Source organism: Rhea americana, unplaced genomic scaffold, assembly GCF_003343005.1.
Source record: "Rhea americana isolate MKP2758 unplaced genomic scaffold, rheAme1 scaffold_199, whole genome shotgun sequence".
In the NCBI taxonomy this organism is placed as follows: domain Eukaryota; kingdom Metazoa; phylum Chordata; class Aves; order Rheiformes; family Rheidae; genus Rhea; species Rhea americana.
In genome coordinates this window covers 891,420-913,275 of record NW_028186138.1, presented here as the reverse complement: position 1 = coordinate 913,275, position 21,856 = coordinate 891,420, and the positions used below count along the sequence as shown (strand labels likewise).

Sequence of the window (21,856 nt, the reverse complement as noted above, 5' to 3'; positions counted from 1 at the left end):
TAAGTTGTTATAAGTTTATATGCCAGCTAAGCCCAAATATCTCATCTGAAAGCAAATCACTTTATTTTCTTTGGAGTCACAAAGCTGAATAAGATATGATATGTTTTGGAAAATAAATAGATTAGGCAGAGAATATGTTTGCATCTCAGTGTTTTATACTTATGAAAAATGTTTGGAATTGATTAGCAATCTCCCGCTTAAATAATGCAGTTTTGAAAACTCTAACCTTTGTTTCACACATGGCTTCTTTCTCATCTCTGAAATGATTTATCAGATAAGTTTTATTGCCTAAATATGTACTCTTTCTCCTTTGTTGAGGTTAGGCAATACTGGCATCGTGGAGGAAAAAAAAAAAAAAAAAAAAAAAAAACAGAAGAAAGATGATAGATCTTGTCCTGAGCCAAGGCTGTAATTCCAAGCCTATGAACTATATGCAGTTCTGCATGTGGTTCTGTATTCAAATTATTATCCCTGTGACACTTAGCAAGTTTATCCTCAACTGCTATATTCAAATTAGGAATATTTATCTAATTTACAAGAAGAGTAAGAATTATGTGATTCATTGTWAATTGAAATTTTCATTTGCCAAATAAGCTATTGTTTATAAAACCACAGGGTAACTCTTCCATATTTCCGTCTTCAGCATTTATCACATTGGCAGGAGATGGTTCATTTCCTGTTATTATATAGTTCAAAAAAATCTCTTACTCCTCTGACCCTATCTGAAAATTGTAAAAGAAGCAGTTGCCTGAAAAACAAAAATGGTATTGGCAGATATTTGACATGTATACAGGCCTCATCCAAATAAATGTCACAGAAGTCAAAGCTTTACATCAACCTTCAGTTCCAATTCAATCTTTGGAATTGCTAGGAAAATTACATTAGATTAATTCCTTTTTTCCTTCTGACGTTACAAACTCTTTTGATAAAGAAACTAAAGCAATTTCATAGAAAATTAATAGGCATTGCAATTCAATTATTACTTGAAATTTTAGTGATATAGGTCATGAGTGGCTCAAATCAGTGTTGTAAAGCAATTAAATCATAACACAGGCTGAGCTAAAAATTCAATCRTGTAACTAAAAATGTAAACTGGAAACAAAAAATATAATATTTGGTCTATGAATTCAATTATGAAACTGTGGAATATATATTAACAACATGCAGTTTCCTAAAATGTTCCTAGGCTTATGAGCATCTTTCAGCAGGTAGGAAGGTCGCAACTATGATGAATATTATGTGGGACCTTCTTAACAGACTCTGTTTGCAAAGTTTTTTTAATAGGTGGAAAAAGAATGACAAATAATTAGTTCATACTTCATAGTTTCTGTTGTACTAACAGGCACGTATCTTTGGAACAGACCAACATAGTTTAAATATTTGTGGAATAGTTGTCCGSCTCTGCTGGAGACAGCGGGCCAAGACACAGGGTGCTCCCTGTTGCTCCAGGTGTTAAAGGATGAGACAAGTGACGGCGTGCCGAAGGCAGCCCGCATAGCAGGCACGCTAAAAGCTAGACSCAGACTCCATGTGGTCCCTGCTAAGACTGACGGTATTTCACTATGATTAGGTCATTTCTACCCATTCTGTTTCATTTTGTAAAGAGATAATGAACCTTGTAAAAAATACTGCATGTTAAAAGTTATAGCCTTGAATGACAGAGCAATCCAAAAAAATCCTTTTCTCTCTCTGCACTGCATCCAGTTGCAGCTGTCAGATGCAAAGCTGAGAAAATACAGCTCCAGCTGCTGCTGCCTCCCACCTCGTTCCTCCATCACAGACAACGTGTAATTTCCTGAGTGAGAAGTCACAAAGTGCAGCAGTCATTTTAACTACCACTTCCTTACACCTTTGCTACTCTTGTAAGCAATGCTTCATTCGCCAGGAAGAGTCCATAAAATCTGGTTTATTTTTCCAAATAATATCAACTTTCCTATTGCAGAAAGATGTATGTGTGTGTGTAACTACAGTGTCAGCTTGCAGCACTTCTGGTGACGTCTGGGTAGCGTAGCAGAGAGCTGTGGGGAAGATGCCCAAGCTACCTGGGGCGCCAGAGCCGTATCGCCAGCGCAATGCATAGTCAGCCCAGGCTGTGAGGTCCTGCTGAGAAACAGCCTACGAGGCTGGCAGCAATGCCAGGGAAACACATCAAATCACTTGCAATACCTGGGACGTTCTGCTAACGGCGATTCAAATACCCTTGTGCAACTCTGGGTTGTACCGTGAAACCGTAGCTGACAAGGAGGTCTGAAAGACCTGAACCACCCTGTTTTCTTTGTCTTTTCCTGTGACTGCTGGCTGAAAGCAAATGGCTCTGTTAAACTAACTAGCCTTTTCAGTTAGGTCAGGACCAGAAAAAATAAAAGCAAAAAGCATGATTCAGTCAGAACCAAACCAAACATCTTTCAGTTTCAGTTAGTGAAAGGAAAATCTGAGTAAAAAAGAACACTTTGTTTCCATTTTTGGCATTGGTGAAAACAAATAAAGAGCTAATGTGAGGACAGCTGTTCACAGGCAGTTAGAGGAAAGGAGTTGCACATGACATGGGAAGCTCTGGTTTGGTGCTCCCTTTTCTTGATAAGGTMAGCTAGTTTTGTAATGCGCCCTATATGCGGAGAGAGTACTATATATGAAATATTCTGTATGTTATAGAACATATTGGGATGTTTCCTTACAGTTTTTACCTTGATTGCTGCAATACTTATTGAGCTAGAATGAGCCTGGAGCTAGCAATTAGGATGGTCTGTTGAGAAAAAATTGTTAAAATCCATCTTCTAAGTGAGCCAGAGAGTAATGCAAATTTACATCTTTGGTCATCAAACTGAATATCCTAAACGCCATGTTATTGTATATTTAGATGAGGAGGGCATACTCAGTTTCTCCTGATAGTATTATTTGGATTTATTTGGATAAAACACTTTCAACTTCATTGAGAGAGAGACCGCTGCTTTAGCCTACTACGTAGGATATTCACCTGACAGATGGGATATCTGCTCAGTGTATATTGCTTTTATATTCAAAGTGAAACAGCTTCCACAGAAGAAAATGGAAATACCCTATAATGCAGGAACTGAAGCASTCTGCTGAGAGATAGGAGATCCTTCTCCTGTCAAACAGAACTGAACATCTGACTTCAGTACGTTCTCTAGATTTTAGGCTAATGAAAGGAAGAGAGCATCAATGCTAGTTTCTTAAAACTAACTGACATTTTTCTATAACTCAAATTATTTGACTATAACAAAGCCTGTAATCTTTGATGAATTGATGAATAACAAAAAAAAAAAAAAAAATTACCTGTGGATTTCAGCAGAATGGAGTTGGGTCATAGTACATAAAAGCATCCTGAATTTCTTCTCTAATGTTAAATAGTAAGTCCAAGATCACTTGGATCCCCCTTCGGGGATTTCTAACCAATCCTGAGAAAACTTAGCATGCAGTACTGCTGATTTCAGAGGATATAATTATATYCTCTAAGCCGTAGCCCTAAGTGCCAGGTACACTCCATTGCAATGACTTGCTCCATTTTTTTCTGGAAAATATAGTGTAAAGCAAACCTTTAGTATCAGTTATATGCAACTCCTTTCAGCTAATTCCTACTACTAGGTGGCTCTACTATATCAGTTCTTACTGAAGAGCTGGCACTGAAAAAGATGAGACGTATGTCTTTTTTTTTAATTTTGCTTTTCTCAGCCAGTAGGACTCTGCTTGGCAAAGAGTAAACTTAAGAGAATTCCACATTTACTGAACTATTGAGCAGTAATTCCAAAACCAATTAATTCAAACAAGGTCACATTGCATGAGGGAGTTTTCAATTACAGCTCAAAATGCCTGAGGAACTGCAGGTTTCCTTTCTCCTGATTCAAAGCCGTTTTCAGCTTTTCATTTTTGAAGTAAGGGGCTATGTAGGGTGATTTTGTAGAGTGTAGACTTGAAATTTGTCCACAAAACTGTCTTTGTCAGTAAAAGGACTGCATGATCATGTACATGTAGACATAATGGCATGAGAATATCTGGTATTTCATCCAGCAGCCGCATAGTAGTTGCTAGCACTGCTATATGTAGTGCTGCTGCATAGCACGGCACTGCAGAATTCAGAAGGACTGATCTTCTGGTTGCTGTTTGAATACTAACAGCATTTGTTATATTTTTGTTTCAAAGATATGAGGACAGCAAATATAGGCAAAAGAATAAGTCATGGATTGTCATAGGGATTCTGAGTTTGCAATACAAACTTACTGGGGTGCTGCTGTGGTTGTAGTACTMTGTCCTTGAGCACTAGCCATATATAAAAAAGATCAGATAAAATACACTCCTAAATTCGTAAAAGAAACAGTGGTTATGATCAATAAATACATGGTCTTCTTTCAGCTTTTCAAGAATAAGATACTTATCCAGGCAGTTGCTTGGATTTTTTTAATCTGGTACAATATTACTAGGAAAATCCAGGCAAAAGGGGTGGAGGGGAAATGGATGTTTGAAGTAACATCTCCAAAATTTATATTCTGTCTATACAAAGAATGGAAATAAATGCAGAGTCTTAGAGGTTATTATTGGTATCTGTTGCTAAACAATAGTTTGCAGCAGTGTCCTATATTATAGGTATATTTAAACTCCCACAAAAACTTAATTCCAGATAAGATATAGAAGGCTGTTTTCTCAATTATAATTTTCCCATTGACTTTGTTTAATTACTGTTGGGTGCCCCATGGAATTATTTGGCACTCCAATTCTCTGCAGGAAACATAACATATATCTGTGGGAGCACTTTGGGATCCTGAGTTATTACTTTGGTGCTGTGCCAGCTTCTGTGCATATACTGTGAGAATAAATTTTATACTAACAAACGATGAGCCCAGTTCTACATTTGGATATGCACACATCATTTTCATTGCTCTGAGTGTATCTGGGGGGAATAATTAGTCTCTAATTCTTTTAAATATACTATTCTCCTCCTTTGCTGACACCACTGTTAAGCAGCAGTTCTACGTTATRGAAGTGATCCAGGGAGTCACTCGAATGAAGGTGACACAGACCCTTTGGTCTGAGGAGTTCAACGGAGCATGGCCAAAGGGCTGCTGTAACTCTTCAAAACTCTGGGATGCCCTGAGATCGGAAGAAGGCTGTGCTAGTCAGGGCTGTCTGACCACCCGGCTTCTTCAGGCTGGTGAGGCATGTAAAACAGTTGGATCAGTAGCCAGGAGCTTTTTACAATTTTCATTCTCCTTGGTACAGATGATCTGCAGAGGCAAAGATAAAAAATGAAGTCCCTGCCTTGCATCTATGGTTAGTTTTAAAAATGTGTAATGACTGTCTTTCTTTTGCTCCTGCTGTTCTGCATTTGACATAATTCCTCCATAACCTATTAGACTTGCCAGACAGCTGGCTCTTTTTTTTTTTTATTAAAAAGGACACTCATGCTCCCTTCCCTGGAAGAATTTGGCTTCAAAGCTGCTCTGTGAGATCAGTTTTCTCAGCTGCATTTTCTGAATGACATTATAAAAAAAAARRARRAAARRAARGGKWARRAARRAARRAAAAAAAATCATGCAAGGAAGGTGATTCACTGCTCAGGTGTGTGAAGCCTTCCTGGAAAGATAGAAGCTAATAGCAGTAAAGATAAATTTCAGCCCAGCTATTTAGCTAGAGACTGCCAGAGGGTTTTGTCCTTAGGTGGGTAGGCACAGCAGTGGGAAGCTCACAGCACGAGTGAGCCTTGCSTAGCTGAAATGTTCCTGGGGCTTCTTCCTTTTACATTGCCAGGATCCTCTCCTGACGATGCTTCTCCTTCTCCATTCCTCAGGGGATGAGAAAGACCTCTTAAGGAGTCCTTTCAGAAGAGACTCCTTAAGTCTTCTCTTATCCTGCCTTTTTAGAGAAGCGTATGTCAGGAGCCATAATACTGACATGTGCCTTGGAATACAGTGCTTTCTGTGCTGGATATAGAGAGCTTGTTTTTACTGTATTTTGGCAAGACCTTTGTACTAGTTSACCTAAAATATTTCATCCATCGGGGCTGAGTTCATCAGTTAATTTAAATAAGTGTTGCACTCTTGAAGCTGATGAAAGTTATGGCCTCAGCTCCATGAAGCTTTCAGTGCAGCAAGAGGGAGATCTCTGTTCTGCTCTAGCTTCTTTGAAATCTGGACAATCTTTGTAAATCTATGTGCATAGCCAGGGGAGAATTACTCTATATGTGGGCCCTAGGGAAGGTGCTGTGGCATAGAGAGGGTATGTGAGACGAGATCAAAATAATGATATACCTACCCTTTATGGCAGGGCAGATCTTGCTTCAGCAGGGTCCCTTCACCTTCCAGAATAACTGTCAGCTGGTAAAACCATTTCCAAAAATGTATTGTCAGATAGGTAGAGAGACAAGTTAAGTGCTTTCCCTACTGTTCCACCTCATGGAGAGGACATTTTGATTAATGCTTGCCCCTTACAAATACGCTTCTCCTTATTTATTTCTAACTTGCAAAATTGCCATTTCCAAGAGAATGAGATCCTAGTGGGTGGCTGCTACCCAAGTCTTTCATAATAATACAGAGATCTGAAGGTAGAAACAAAGCAAATTCATTATACTTTATTTAAAGTAGTATCTATATTTGAATGGCAAGACTCAGAAGTCAGGCTTTTCTCAGAAAAAGACTCTTATAGTTAGCTCTAGGTTTAGTTCCAATGAATTCTATCTCTGTTTTGTTGAGCTGAAAAGCCTGCGGTGATGCTTACGTATCTCTCCCAGGCAGATTCCAACCCTTCAGCAAGTGCCATCTCCTAATCTGGCTTCCCTGAAATGGAGTCTAGACAAAGGTCAGGCTTGTACTTAAGTTTTGATTTCTGCTCTGGCAGTTTTGTTCAGGATCAGGTCTATTGTAGAAGGGCTAATGGTAAACTTGACACTTAAAATACATTTTTTCAGAGGTTCGTTGAAAATAAAGATGCTAAAATAGAATCATAGAATCAGTAAGGTTGGAAGGGGCCTCTGGAGATCATCTAGTCCAACCTCCCTGTCAAGCAGGGTCGCCTAGAGCATGGTAGACAGGGTTGCATCCAGGTGGGCCTTGAAGATCTCCAGACAAGGAGACTCCACAACCTCTCTGGGCAACCTGTGCCAGGGCTCCGTCACTCTCACAGGGAAGAAATTCCCCCTCACGCTCAGGCGGAACTTCCTGTGCTTCAGTTTCTGCCCGTTGCCTCTTGTCCTGTCACATGGGACAACKGAAAAGAGTTTRTCCCCATCCCCTTGACACCCTCCCTTCAGGTACTTGTACACACTGATAAGATCCCCCCTCAGTCTTCTCTTCCCCAGGCTGAASAGGCCCAGCTCTCGCAGCCGTTCCTCAYAGGGCAGRTGCTCCAGCCCTCTGATCATCYTSGTAGCCCTACGCTGGACTCTYTCCAGTAGCTCCATGTCTCTCTTGTAGTGGGGAGCCCAGAACTGGACACAGSACTCGAGATGAGGCCTCMCCRGGGCTGAGTMGAGGGGCAGGATCACCTCCCTCCACCTGCTGGCAACACTCTTCCCAATGCACCCCAGGAGACCAKTGKCYGTCTTGGCCACAAGGGCACAKTKCTGGCTCAYGGTCAACTTGTCATCCACCAGCACTCCCAGGTSCTTCTCTGCAGAGCTGCTCTCCWGAWGGTCAGCCCCCAGCTTGTACTCATGCCTAGGGTTATTTYTSCCTAGGTGCAGGACTCTGCACTTGCCCTTGTTGAACCTCATGAGGTTCGTCTCTGCCCAGCTCTCCAGCCTGTCCAGGTCTCTCTGAAATAAGTGACATTCCGAGGACATAACCAGACAGAATTCACTCTCGGCCATAAAGGGTAGGTAAGTGGGATGGGATTTGGATCCRGGTGAAGTCACTTAAAAACATATGTTTACATGGGAGATAGTTGTCTAAGTTCCCATGACAGTAAACTCAGATCAGTTTGAGGATTAATGGCTGGTGTCATTTGAGACATCTGGGACATCCATGTGAGATCTGTAGGAGAACTGTTTCCTTCTGGACAAACAACTGTAGGCTAGGCAGAATAGCCTAGGACATGTGAAATGGTCTTAGATACCTATGTTTAGGTAAATTTGACCTAGAGTGAATACAGTATGGATCTTATTGTACACTGACAGACAACAAACATCTACACTGAGGTATCTTACATAATTACTTGCTTGCCTAATGACACACTGATCCTTAACAGCAAACTCTGTACTCACTGTACATGAAATGTTCCAGCATGCCGAAAATGCAAGGTTTAGTCTCAGTATATAGCCAATTAAAATATGTACACTGAAAACCATAGTTTACCCAAATATCAGAGCAATCCAAACATCTTATTACTACTCTTCAGAGGCAATTAAAGGATATTATAACAAGTTTGGGGAAGATACTGAGTTTGAAGTGAGTAAGCCATCACTGGGCTTACCGAGATTGGGAACATAATAATAAGGACATATCAATGAGTCATAACTTTTTATATGCATWTAGTTTTTGTTTTGTTTAATACAGGTGAACCTTTTGGGATAGTTCTCCGTCCCCAAAAATACATATATTTCCACTCTTAGTCTTCTTCTACTCCTAATCTCCTTCCCCATAGTGAAAAAACATAAAATTTCAGCCATAAAAATTCTTCTCACCTAATACAAATATCTAAAATGTAGCTGTCAAAGGCWGTCACATTAATGTTCTATTATAGTCAATGAGATGTGATTTATCTCCTTTAGGATTGGTATTTGTTATGAGATTAGTTGTCCTSCTGAGGTCTCTATTTCTCTCACTTGCCTATAAAAATAGTCTACAATGATGGCTTAGGTATAGCTAGCTAACTTTCAGAATTCTGAGTTAAAAGTCAGTCATATTCAACTTTCATTATAGGATGAAACTARAGGTTGGATCCTGAAGGATCCTGACATTTACCAATTTGTATCTTGGGTAAAAGGATTTCTTGGTTTGACTATTGCCTGTACTGTTGCAATCTCAGAAGTGTACTCTGAGATTGTGTCCAAAGCTGTAGCTTTCTACTGATTAAAAGAATGATTTAAAGGTAAGCATTACATTTTCTTTAAGTAAAATAGCTTTTAATCTTTTAAATTCTTTAGTTTAGTACAATTATCATAATGCACCATTAAAATTATTCTACTGCACAACACTTTCTTAAGATTAACTGAGCAAATGCTTTTGTGTCCTTCGCAGTTTGGAATTTCCTGTTGGAAATTAAAGAAAATCACAAGGTACACATAGTTATTATAAGAGTGAGACTAGAAAATATACAAACAAAAGTCTGAATAATAAACCTGCATAATATGTCTGTGAATGTGTTTCAAGAGGCTGGCAGAAAATACTTCACTTGAATAATAAGGCTGCATGGGAAGTCAAGAAAAAAGATTTCTTTAAGTACAGAATTACACCAATATTGGTTTGATTCTTTTCTACTGAAAAATGATTTCGAATTTTCCATTGCTTTCAATGTGAAAAGTCTCCAATTTAACAATGGCTCTTAGATTTTGGAGCTCTTTTTTCTCTTTACTTCTCACTTGTTTGGTGATGTGACAAATATAATCTATATTCCTGAAAAGGCACACATACATTCTGTAAATGAAATACAGAATAGGTAAAAGTACCTTTTTTACCTCCTTGCCACTGAAAAGCTGAGATGATGTTTTGTAAAGCAACTTCAGTATTTTAGAGGCACACAAGAACTGTCTTGAAGAGCAAAGCAGCTGTCAGCACTTTGCTTTGCTGTCTACAGGATGCTAAGGGCTGGTTAGGCTATAATTTCTTGCAAATTAACTGATCTAAAATAGAACCCTTTGTAACTAGTCCATCAGCAATCCATGAGGTTTATGTTGCCCACATCTCTTTTAACTTTGGCAAAGGCTTACAGTTTCTGACCTTGATGTCTTGTTTGATTTGCATTTCTGTTTTGAGACTAACATTAATTACACTGTCAAAACAGATTTTGTCGTTTACGTAACATGGGCTGCCTACGGAGCTTAGTTTCCTCARTATGGAGGCAACCATTTACGCACTGAATGACTTGATTACAGTAATTCTTTTTATACTGTTCTCCTTCCAGCTCCAGTTGGGAGATTGTAGTCTGTTCAGATACTACTCTTAGACTCCAGCTTTTCCCATATTTAGTAGTCTCATTTCTGCTTAATTGTTAGTTTCCTGTACAAAATCAGATAGATGTGTAGAGCTTTAGCCTAAAAGGGTCTACTGTAATTATTGAGTCTAACCGAATGCACTTACTGATAAAAAAAAATCTCATCCAGTAATTTTGTGTTATCCTCCAGTAAATTCTGATTGAGCTTAGGTATCATACTAATGATTTTAGACTCTCATCTCAAATGCTATGTAGATTCTGTTTAGCAGAGAGATGTCAAGAACAGATGCTGCTTAAAAAATAACATTTTGTATGGGATTCATCTGGCAGCAGTGTCTCAGTGACATGTTGCTTTGAAAAGCTCTTTAAAAATAATTATAGATAATAGACATAGATCTTGCCTATGTCGATAAARTGTTATGATAATGTTCCAGATTCTGAGTTTCTTTGAATTATTCTAACTATTCTGACCTCAATGTCAACGGCTTTAGCGGAGCTAAACAGCATAGTCTTGCTTGGTGTCTAAAACTGCACAAGAAATACAAAGAATTTGTATTTAATACTCCTGTAGAGCTACAAAGGGACCTTGGGCCAAAGTATTAGTAACTGCTATGCAGTAGGTCCAGCAGAAGAGATCAAATGAAATCAGGTGTCAATCAGACCCTTAACGCGAGCAAATGCCACACAGGCTTGCTTTAGTAGCCAGTTCACAGGGGCTGTGGAGCAGATGAGATGAAGCCCCCACCTTTCTAATGAACCCAGGGAACAGAAGTGAGGTTTTGTCATGCCAGAGTTTTGAGAGGTTGGAGTTTGTCCTACCTGTTTAGGCACCTCAGAATTAGATGTCTAGATCTGAGCTGGTTATCCTTGGTTCTCCTTCTAGTCGATGGAGAGAAGTAGGCACCTGCATAGGTGTCATGAATCATCATTTGTTTCCAGTAAAATAGGCATCTAAGATGTTTGAGAATTACCTTCCAGAACTGCTTATCCTCTCCAATATTTCTAAAAGAGAGCAGACAACTAAATTAGACTTGGATCTTCCCCTGCATAGTTCTCAAATAAGGATAGTGGCTTGAAGGTATGATAAAACTTAYTGTTACTGAAAGACTCATCTCAAAAAATCTGGCACAGAATAAATGCAGCATTTTGCTGCCATGGACTGTGGCAAGATGAGACCATCAATTAACATCTGACRTTAGTGTCTGACAAATATCCAGGTTTACCTAAATATGATGCATCTAAAATGACCTGTTGAGGGAAAAGCTTAGGAACTTGTAGATACCTACTACCTAGACAGTACTTTGCATTATGTCACTCAAATTTTAAAAAGCCCATCATATGGACAGATAACTCTGCTGAAAGAACTCATCTGGGGGTAAGCATTCTTCTCAGGAAAATACTTCACAAAAACACCATTGTGGGTATACCAGCTGTTTCTTACTGCTTAATCTGTAAAGCAAGAAAAGAGATTCTTTTTGCAGGAAAGAGATCATAATATATCCAAGCGCAAAGATCCTCTCTGCTGAGAAACAGAGATACTTGGTATATTTACTGGAAGATATGATAATAACTAAAATAGCCCTCTGATTAGGTTTAATGGAAAATAATTATACTTGATTAAAGAATGTATTTATTTAAAGAAACATTCTTTTCCTGAACATCAAGCACAATATGACAGTGGTAAGCTTTAAAGACTGTTTGCAAGGTTCAAATAACCTTACAATTCAAAAAAGAAAAAGAAAACACTCACCTCTTCTAATCTTACAAATGGAGAAACCCTTAAATCTGGAGGACCCTCAGAAGTGMCAGATCTTCCACTAGCAGAGCAAGAAGCAGAAGTGAGCACCTATCCCAGGASTAGCAAACAAAACAGCTGGAAAAGCCAGGGGTGTGTGAGAATGTAGATGTGAGATGTGTCCTTACCTGCCTTACATTCAGACACAGCCATTATTTCAATTTAAGTACAAARTAGCTGTGTCTGAGTAGTATTCTGAATACCTTGTATTTACATTCAGTTAGTGCTGCTCAAGGTCAGGTAATGAAGCAAGGCTAAACACTTTTATTTGTAGAGCCTGAGCACGTTCTGCTCCAGCGTCAAGAAGAAGTAAACTCAAAGTCATAGGTATGGGTCTTTGGGGTGGCCACTGATAGCACACCACTAAAATGGCAGACTGGATCCAGGCAGGCTAATTTACCTTGACCTTTACCTCATGTTCTAGCTGATCAYTCTTTCTTAATTATGTAGCCATGTCAAAACTAAGCATTTCTAAATCATCTCATTATGACCGAACATTAACAATATTACTGATGCAAGAAAGAAACCCCTTTCTAACATTTCACAATATGACTTTAGAAAAAGCTAAATTTGCTTTGTAAAAATTAAACTGACCTATCTGATATTACATTTKCCTTTTAATTATGTTTGGCATTGGAGACCAGTGTATGAAGGAAGTTGATAACTTACTCGTATATAAAAAGACATGTACCAACATCCTTTCTTTTAAATAGAGGCTTTCTAAWTTTTTTTTTAATTTTAATCATTCTTTGTTTTGAGAAGTTATTGTTATGTAACCACAAGCACCTTTTTTATTTTAAGAGTATTGTGGTCCTGATAAATATGATAAAGTGTGATGAGGAGGCATCAGGGCATTTCAGAGATGACCATGTTAGCTGGAACTTTAAAAGTTTTTAACTGGAAGAGTGTTCACARTAGTTAAAGGTTGACAGCAAGAACTGAGTAATCTTTTCATATAGGGTTAGATTTAGTTGTGTTTTTTCATTACAATAAATATTCTTTTTGGTATTCAGAAGTGGTTTCAGGGTTAGCATTCACTTTCCTTCATCTAGCATCTACCTGGTGGTCCACACTGCATTTCTTTCAGTGCTCTGGYTCCTGGGAAAGTCTTAGATGCACCATCTCTTCCTGCAGCAATATGCCCGGGGGAACTCTGCCTCCAGGGCAGCTCCACACTCCCAGCAGAGTAATTATCTTCATTCTGAATAAACCTCCTTCCAAAACAGAAAATCCAGTTTACTCCTTYCGTGTGTCATAAGGGATAACCATTGCCTTTAATTGACGGTGCTTTCATGTAAATYCATCATACAGTTAACTTTGTGATCTCAGCCTAAATAATGTCWTTTTTTTTTATTTAGTGCTTAGTGGTTGTGTTGATTTGTAAAAATCCCTCAGGTGATTATACCTTTCAAATGGCCCAACAGTGGTGATTTAATAAGACTGCCTTTGGAAAGGTGTTCTGAAAGTCACCTACAGCCACGGATACTTCATCAAATATACCAAGTCTCTCTTTTCTTCTTTTTGGCATGAATCTCTGTGGATAACTTGAAGTCAGATCTTAACTGAATGCTTTTAGTCATTTTATTTCTAGTACAGGCCGTTTGGCCTGAAATATGGGCAGAGTTCCTGATTTACTTCTATGGCTGAAACTACAATATCTTTACCCAAGTTTAGTCAAATGCAGTGTAAATTAAGAGGGGTATTCTGCTTCCAGGTATATTAAAATAGAAAAGTTCCTGTTGCTTAAGAAGTCAGTAAACTTTCCTTAGATTTCTATTGTATGTGTCTGAACAATTAAATTGCAAGTTCTCTGGGGCTTGTCTTCTTGCTCGTTCTGCAGTATGGCCACAATGCCTGATACTCTGGTTCTGGACAGTGCTTCCCAGCTTGTATCACAGGGCACTTAAGAGACATTAATGTGTTTTACAGAACGTGTCACTTGGGGCCATCTCCATGCTAAATCCAGCATTGATGGGGAATTTTGTATATTTGAGGAGAGAAGTGGTCGTTTGTCAGTTAAGGTATCAATTGTGGCTCATAAGCTAGGAAAAGGTAGCAGGAGCAGGCATAGAGGGGAAGTGGACTCGCTACGTAATGACAACAGTCCTTGCAAAAACAAATGGATATGTGTTACACTTTTTTTCCTGCCTGAGTACCAAATCAATGCATGTTATGYTGCTGTGCTACCCACTCCTTTCTTCTGAATAATTTGTACCTGATTTTAATCATTTAACCTTGTTCAGTATGAAGCAGCAGCAAACCACTTGGTGGGCTCTCCATTTATCTAACAATGTCCTTCCCTAAAGGAAAAACCCAGGGGAGCTGATGCACATGTTTATGTTGAGTAGCGCATATACCTGAACAGTCAATGCTATAATTCAATGGTAGTCTGAAATATCCAGATATTTTAATATTTGAAGAAGGTTTTTTGACCATATTTATCATTTTGGTTGATGATCATTAGATAACAGATGGAGACAGATTGTATATTATGATTTCCAAATAAGGATTTTTCATGCTTTATTAAAAAAAGCAAAAAATAAACAGAGATTTCTGTATTAAGATAGCCTCTGAATGTACCAGGAAAGAAAATATGTATTTTTTCCTAATTTCTTCTGCATTTAATTTAAGCACTAAGAAGGTGCATTTCTTTACTTCTTGTGCCATCTACTTTTGTTTTTCTCTTGGCATTTCAGAGCAGCTGCAGATTTTACAAGCTTATTATTGCTGTAGCAGAAGCATGTTGCTTTTACTTTGCTTTGGCCTCAGCAGGACTGCCTAGAAAAATACCAGAAATACCATTTAGTTTTCTGCCTCAGCTCCCTGGATGGACTTCCTTGGGCATCACCCCTGGGTCAGCACTAGGCGCTCTAGGGCTGTCCTGCCCAGCCCTCACCCTCCCCGTGGGGAAGGGAGCTGCTGCACTGCAGGAAAAACCCGACACAGCTTGGGACTTTATGGAAGGATAGAGGAAAAAACACAGGAAGGGCACGAAGCAAAACTGAAGAGATTTTGTGTTCTTCCTTTAGCCTGAGAACGAATAAGGCCAATGAAAGTCTGCAAAGTTGTGAATGGTGCAAAGAGGGCAAAAGCTCTTGTCTATCAGCATATGATAAATGAAAAGAAAGCACATTCTCTATCAGGAAAAGGAAAAGTTTCTTCCTGTATATAAAATGTGGTGCTTACTACTGCCAGGGCCAAGAATTGGGCAAGATACAGGGAGACATTACTTCTGGTAACAGAAACATTCACAGATATAATAATTMATTGAAAATTTTTGAAAATCACATTGTTTCCTCCTCCAGACCTTAATTATTAGAGACCCAASACCAAACATAGACAGTAAACTATGGATTATAGGGTATTTTTTCTCCTTTAACATGTCCCTAATCTATCATTTAGTCRTCATATCAAATTCATCTGAGTCAAGCCTTGGTAGCGTTATTCACATAAGTTATCCCATTAGCTTCACTGGAACCACTTGAATGATTAAAGCAAATAGAATTTGGTCTTAAAATTTGCCTCACAGATTCATGCTTTCATCCTCTTACCTGATTTTGTTACAGTTTCCAATTAGTCCCAGATTTCTGTGGCTCTGAGACTGTTGTTCCAGATATGAACTCATTAACTGCTTAGAAATGGATTTTTATTTCCCTGCTCAATATTTGATCTCTGTGACTGTAGCTTAGAAATTAATCGGATTTCTTTCTGCCACGTTTCACTGTAAATATGTATCGTATTTCCCATGAACTTTAAATCTTTCTCCTGGTTTCTTCTCCTTGTTGAATATCTGTGGGTTTTTTTTAAATTTCTACTCATTGCTCATGAGTAAATGCTGGCCAGAATACTACAGTAACAGTAAGACTTCATGGCTCTAAGACACATTATACTACCAAAATAATCTGAGATTTCCAGAAGAAAATATTCAATTCTAAAAAAATAAAATGATCAGGTAACTGCTTCGATTCTGCCATAAGGAGATTTCTCTTCTTTTTTCTTTTCTTTTCTTTTCTTTTCTTTTCTTTTCTTTTCTTTTCTTTTCTTTTCTTTTCTTTTCTAAGAAATTTAAATGAAAATTAAGTTAGCTGAGAAAGGCTGCCATATTTAACATTTATATTCATTAGGCAGAACAGCGATCTGCTACCTGAGTAGTAGGGATATACTTGCTTATGATGTTTCATTATCACATTTACCATATGTTTTGTTATTCACTGCTATTCTTTTGGATGAAGACAGTTGGTGAAAAATAATAAATTAGTCATAACATTGATAAGCTTATCTGCATTTCCTTATCTGCATTTCACTCACTATTTTATTCCATTGTCTCTATTTCAAATGTTTCCCAGCACTTTCATCACCTGCATATATATTTGTCAGGGTTGGTGGGGGGAGAGGGGTGGCAACAGTATTATGGCAGTTCCCTCAGTGGAAGCATTAATTTGAGCCTTTGCTTAAGCTTGTGAGACGCTATCATAATTTCCAAGCATTAGAACCATTCTTCTTTCATGAGCTTTCTGTATTCGCTGAAGCATTTGAAAAGTGTCGGGTTTTCCTTTCTTCTTAGCAGCTGGTTACAAAACTGACAGGAGATAAGATTGGTGATACGACAACAAAACTGCACTTTAAAAAATGTGCAGTCTCAGAATCTGAAAAGCATGTTTTCACGTGTTTCACTGTGTTAGAGCAATTTAGTTCAGAGACAAGACTCTTAAAATCTCCTCCAGAATTTGAGCTGCRTCAGTAGTAATTCAAAATGTGCTTCACATGAAGGTTTTTACTTCCTAGCTCTGCCTCACTCTCCTTTATCTATGATCACCATTTTATTTATGATTATCAAAAATCAAAATCTAAGAATAGTTTTCTCTAGACTCAATTTCCTTGTACGCTCACTTGATGATTCTTGCTCAGAAGAAGTTCTAGTTACTGGCAGATTTCTAAAACTATCTTTTCTCTCTAGAGAGCTTTCTCCAGAGAGCTGCAACTTAGCCTCATATTAAAAAGAACAACTGGAAAAGCACTCCTGATTTCATTGCTCCTCAGCTGATGTCTATGTAATGAGAAGGGGAATGCTTGTAAAATTTGTTGTCCTCAAGTAACCTGAAATCCAAGGTTACCTGAGTCACCATTATGGTGTTGAATGCATTTAGCAAGACCTGAAAAACAACTTTTTATTAAAAAGGTTTACTACCTTGGTCTCTGCATGAATATATTATGCTATTTTGGCATTATTGGTATAGGGAAAGATGATAATTTTCTTTGTGTTGCTGCAATTATTTGAGAAAAGAGTTAGTTTTGATTTTCCTGTACAAGAATATGGAAAGCTATATTATGAAGCACTTTTGTACCAGTCTCTAATTTTATGAATTATGTATCTGCTTTGAGGAAAAAACTCTCCCATAACAGAAATGCTTTAACAAAACAGTATAGTGGGGTTAAACTATTTGACAGTTTAGCTCTGTGATAATAATCACTAAATAAATAGTTTTCAGACTCTATGGAAGAAAGATTCTGTTTCCTAAAATTTTGTAAGGAAGCAGCATTGTCAGAATTCTGTGTTGGGTGGAGCTTCCTTGGAGGCTTTATTGAGCCTTTTGCTGCAAGACAGAATCCAAGTCAAATCGGCCTCAAACTTGCTGTGTTCATCAGACTAAAATTCTTAGTTCCAACCTATCTATATCTAGTCTATATCTAGTCTATATCTATATACTAGATATACTATATCTAGTTCTTACAGTGTTTCAGACCCATTTTTATGTCTGTATTTTTAATGATTCATTGTATTTCAGTGTATAACCCTTTAATGTGTGTTCTAAGAATTTAAAATTCACTGAAAGATAATAGATAAAATGTCACTATATTTGGTATTATTTGTAGCCTTATGTGTGTTGTCCATATATTATAAATACTTGCATGCCTGGATATTTACCATATCATGAATATTTTTAATATCTTGTGTAAGTAGCCAGGCTTGTCTAACTGCAGCAGTAGACCTGGAAGTATTTTTAAARGTTAAAGTGTGGCGTACTGTTTAGTAGAAGTTTTCTGAAGAATGTTTTGTTCCAGTATATTGATGTTGCTTTCTTAATGCACCGTATCAATTCAAATGATTACAAGAAGAGGAAAAAAAACATCCTTTATTTCTCTTATCAGCTTTATTCTATGCTGAAACAACCTCAGAGGCACCRGTGTGTACAAATCCAGCATAACTCTCAAGTGTCAGACATACGCACACAGATCCTTGCTGACTCCCTTTCGTCTTCATCATAATCTGGGGCTCCCATTTTAGCACGTGGAGCGTTTTCAACCTTTGCTTCCTAGTTGAAATAAAACGTTGCTATGGATACCCATCTGAGTATGGGAGACGTTTGGAACTAATAGTGAGGTTCACAAAGAACGCTACGTTGCGTTGCCTTCATTTGTAATTAGCATAATCTCAGCGTTACGGTGGTTTCTCTTGTGATGTTTCAATCAAATTAATCTTGATTCCTCTTTCTCTTTCTTGTATTTTCATTCTTTCCATAGCTGTAACTTACACAAGTTACAAAAAAACACCGCCTCCGGTGCCGCCTCGTACCACTTCCAAGCCACTAATCTCCGTCACAGCACAGAGCAGCACAGAATCCACCCAGGATGCATATCACGACAGCCGGACTCAGAGGATCTCCCCGTGGCCTCAAGACGGGCGAGGGATGTACAACTCCACAGACAGTTTGGACAGTAACAAGGCCATGAACCTTGCCTTGGAAACTGCAGCTGCACAGCGCCACGCTTCTGAGAGCCAGAGCGCCTCGATACGAACCAGTGACAAGGCCATTTTAGTGTCAAAAGCAGAGGAGTTTCTTAAGAGTCGACGTTCCTCTATAGGGATTCAGGTAGCCTATCATTAACATCTGTTCTGTGATGAATTGCTTGCCTTCTTTCTGTAAATAGCGTAGAATGAGTCATTCAGCTTCACTGGTTCTAATAATCTAACAAACAACCCCTGGCTGCTTAGCGTTAATTGTAATTCACATCATGGCAATGTGGCTGTGCAGAAAAGTCTTCAGCTAATATGCAGTACCTGGAAGAAAATGAATGAATAAATCTCTAGGGAGGTTACCTGTCATTAACACTTGATAGGAAAATTATACTGCAGAGCTACAGGTGAACAGCATGTTCATCTCCTTCTCTCCATGAATTCATGGTCCTTTTTATAGAATTATGCCAGCTTTAAAATGCTTGACTGTATTTTTTTTCCATTATCCTTCTCTTTTGACCTTGGAAAATGTGTAACTATGCTGGATCCTCAATGCTTATTCCACCTAAAAATCTAATCCCCTACTTTACTGACCACCGTTGTGTTGGGTAGAAGAAGGTACCACGGGAAACAAAGAAACTTGCTGATGTAGAAACAGCATAATTATAGGTGGCCAGTAATTAAATAACATTATTAAGCACAATCTTTGAATGCTTCTGCATTTGTGCAGCAAAAAATATCATATTTATTTCAGCTGACAGAATGCCCATCAGACTGTGCCATGTTGTCTCGTTTCAGGTGCATGAAATAAGGTGATTCCAGATGCATGTTTTGAATGATATACCTTCTACTAACTGGAAGGTACTCAATAGTAATGGTCATTTATTTTAATCTCTAGGAAATGCCAAGTATTAATAAAATCCGCAAGTTAAACTTGCAAAGAATTCGACGTCCTTTGAGACAGAGGAGCAGATTAAAATTTAGGCTCCCCTTCTACTCGTTCTTAAACACACATTTACTTTTGGTTATGTGAATATCCCCCCTTACATTGTTGGGTTCATTCCTGTGCTTAAAAATCTCTCCTTTTGCCAGATCAATTGTAGAAGAAATACCATATATTTTGGCATAGTTACAGGTATTGCTGAGATAACAGTGTAGAGCTTGAGAATAGTCTAGAGCAGTAATAGTCCACGTAACTGAGCTCAGTGAGTGACTGTCTGTCTCTTAGGAATTTATTGTGCAAAAATAATTATTTTTTTCTTAAATARTAGTAATTCCATTTCTACTAATTTCAAGATATGGTTGTGAGTTAACATTTGGGTTAAGCATGTCACAGCTATCTGTTGAAATTATCTGACTAATACCGCAGTATGATATATTTTTCCTATTATACAACGTGAGTATTAGACTTACGAAAGATGTAGGCTTTGTCAGCATGTTGCTTGAATATTTCTCAGCATAGAGATGTTTGATCATGCCTCTTTACACATGGAAAAGTATGCAATTTAATAGCGATAGTAGAACATTCAGATTACTACTTTTCAAATGTTTTACAAAGTAATTAGCATATCCTAAATTGTTCAGAAAAGGGACTTTGCAGATAACGGTCAAAAGCTCAGAAGACCAGTGAGTAATGTTTGATACCTTTTAGCCCCAGCCTGATACTTCGTTTTCAGAAAAGAATTGTATGTAGTCTTGTTCTTATCTCTTCCTTACAGCAGCTGTGTGCAATGGTATTTAGCCAYGCTGGTGTCTTGCTTCAGTTCATGGAATTTCAACAACTAATTCTGAAACTTTGATTATATCACTTGGTCCTATTTTTCACTACAGGTGATGACCAGTACTTTTCAYGGGGCTTTGACCCTTCTGGGTATGTGGTGTGTTTAAAAATCTGTGCTTGTGAGCCATGAAGATGTCTGTACAATGATTTACATCAAGGCAGTGRAACTTCTGTAACAACATATCATCTGATGCTTAGGCCATAATATTAGTTCTTAGGTGTATCTACTGCAAAAGGCAGAGTTTTGTTTTTCAATAGGAGGTCTTAGAAGGCTGAAGNTTTTTTTTTTTTTTTTTTTTTTTGAGAAGTAGAAACTACTTGGTTCTACCATTTGGTATTAGATAAGGTTAAAATTGCAAGATTACCCTTGACATCCTACTGTGCTTTTTTTGTTTTTTCAGCAGTCAGTTTCAAACTTTACATTGGTGTGAAAAATACTGATCTGCAGCATTTCTAAGCAGAAAATGCATTTTGTCATATTCCAATTGCCATATTTGTATGGAATAATAACACAGGACAGAATACATTTATTTGAAAACTACATAAATAATAATTTATGCCTCCAAAATGCAACTAAAGTATTTCATTTCTTTCAGACTTCTGCATCAAAGCATCTTAGAAAAGGATGTTTTTTATTTGCATATTTCCTTGATTGACTAAATGACTTGTTTTCTCATTAGCATGCTATGCCAGGGTATTGCATTGAATTTGCATTTATTTGCATTAATTAATTTGCTATCAGGATGGTTAATTTGTGCATTTTTTAATGTTTCATTGCTTTAACATGTTGGTGTGAGAGTGATTACTAATGGAGTTCTGTATGGTGGGAGGGAGGCAGACGGATAAAGAAGGAGCAGCGATGCCTCTAGAAGCAGGTAGAACCGCCATGGACCCAGCCGCGGGCCCCGGTGTCTTTGGGGTATATGGTCTGGGCAGTGTACATGCAATGAGCAGAAGTCTTCTTCGAAGGTTCTGGCATAATATGCATGTACCTTGGGACTGGTGTGCATATGTATAGGAAACCTAACACTGCTGGGGAGCTTTGGAGTTACTATACATGATCAGTCTCCTCCAGCCTGCACAGATGGAGAAAAGCTTAGCTATGGTAGCCCATTTTGTAGTGTGCTAGCCCTCCCTCTGAAGCTTTTTGCACAAAAAAAAGCTTTCAGAAGCAAAGCTTTCCCAGAATAAAGCTGTTGATTTTTTTTTTCACTTGCATATTTAAGTGAAGAGGAATATTGTCAGATATGTCGGTAGGCAACAGATAATGATGATCCCTAAATTTAGGCAAGTTACAAAATACTGGTTCTGGGATTAAAAATACAGTCAGCATTCTTAAAAATATGTATCACAAAGAATAAAATTCTAGTAATATTAGTAGCTATAGTCTTCGTATCTGTCTTCTATCATGACAGCAGAAGACAAATCAAAGCATTTGAATTAAAAT

General features: G+C 38.0%; 1 protein-coding gene across 2 annotated transcripts in view; it reads left to right on the top strand.

Annotated features, from left to right (window-relative positions):
- Nucleotides 1–21,856, top strand: part of DLGAP2 (DLG associated protein 2) — a 385,377-nt gene that overhangs the window by 336,848 nt on the left and 26,673 nt on the right. The window contains exon 8 of one of the 2 annotated variants that reach the window (XM_085303214.1): nucleotides 18,416–18,765. The exons of the other annotated variant lie outside the window; for it this stretch is intronic. Coding sequence (XP_085159340.1) covers nucleotides 18,416–18,765 — 350 coding nt within the window. The remainder of the gene's footprint in view (nucleotides 1–18,415; nucleotides 18,766–21,856) is intronic. 2 annotated transcript variants of the gene reach the window in all.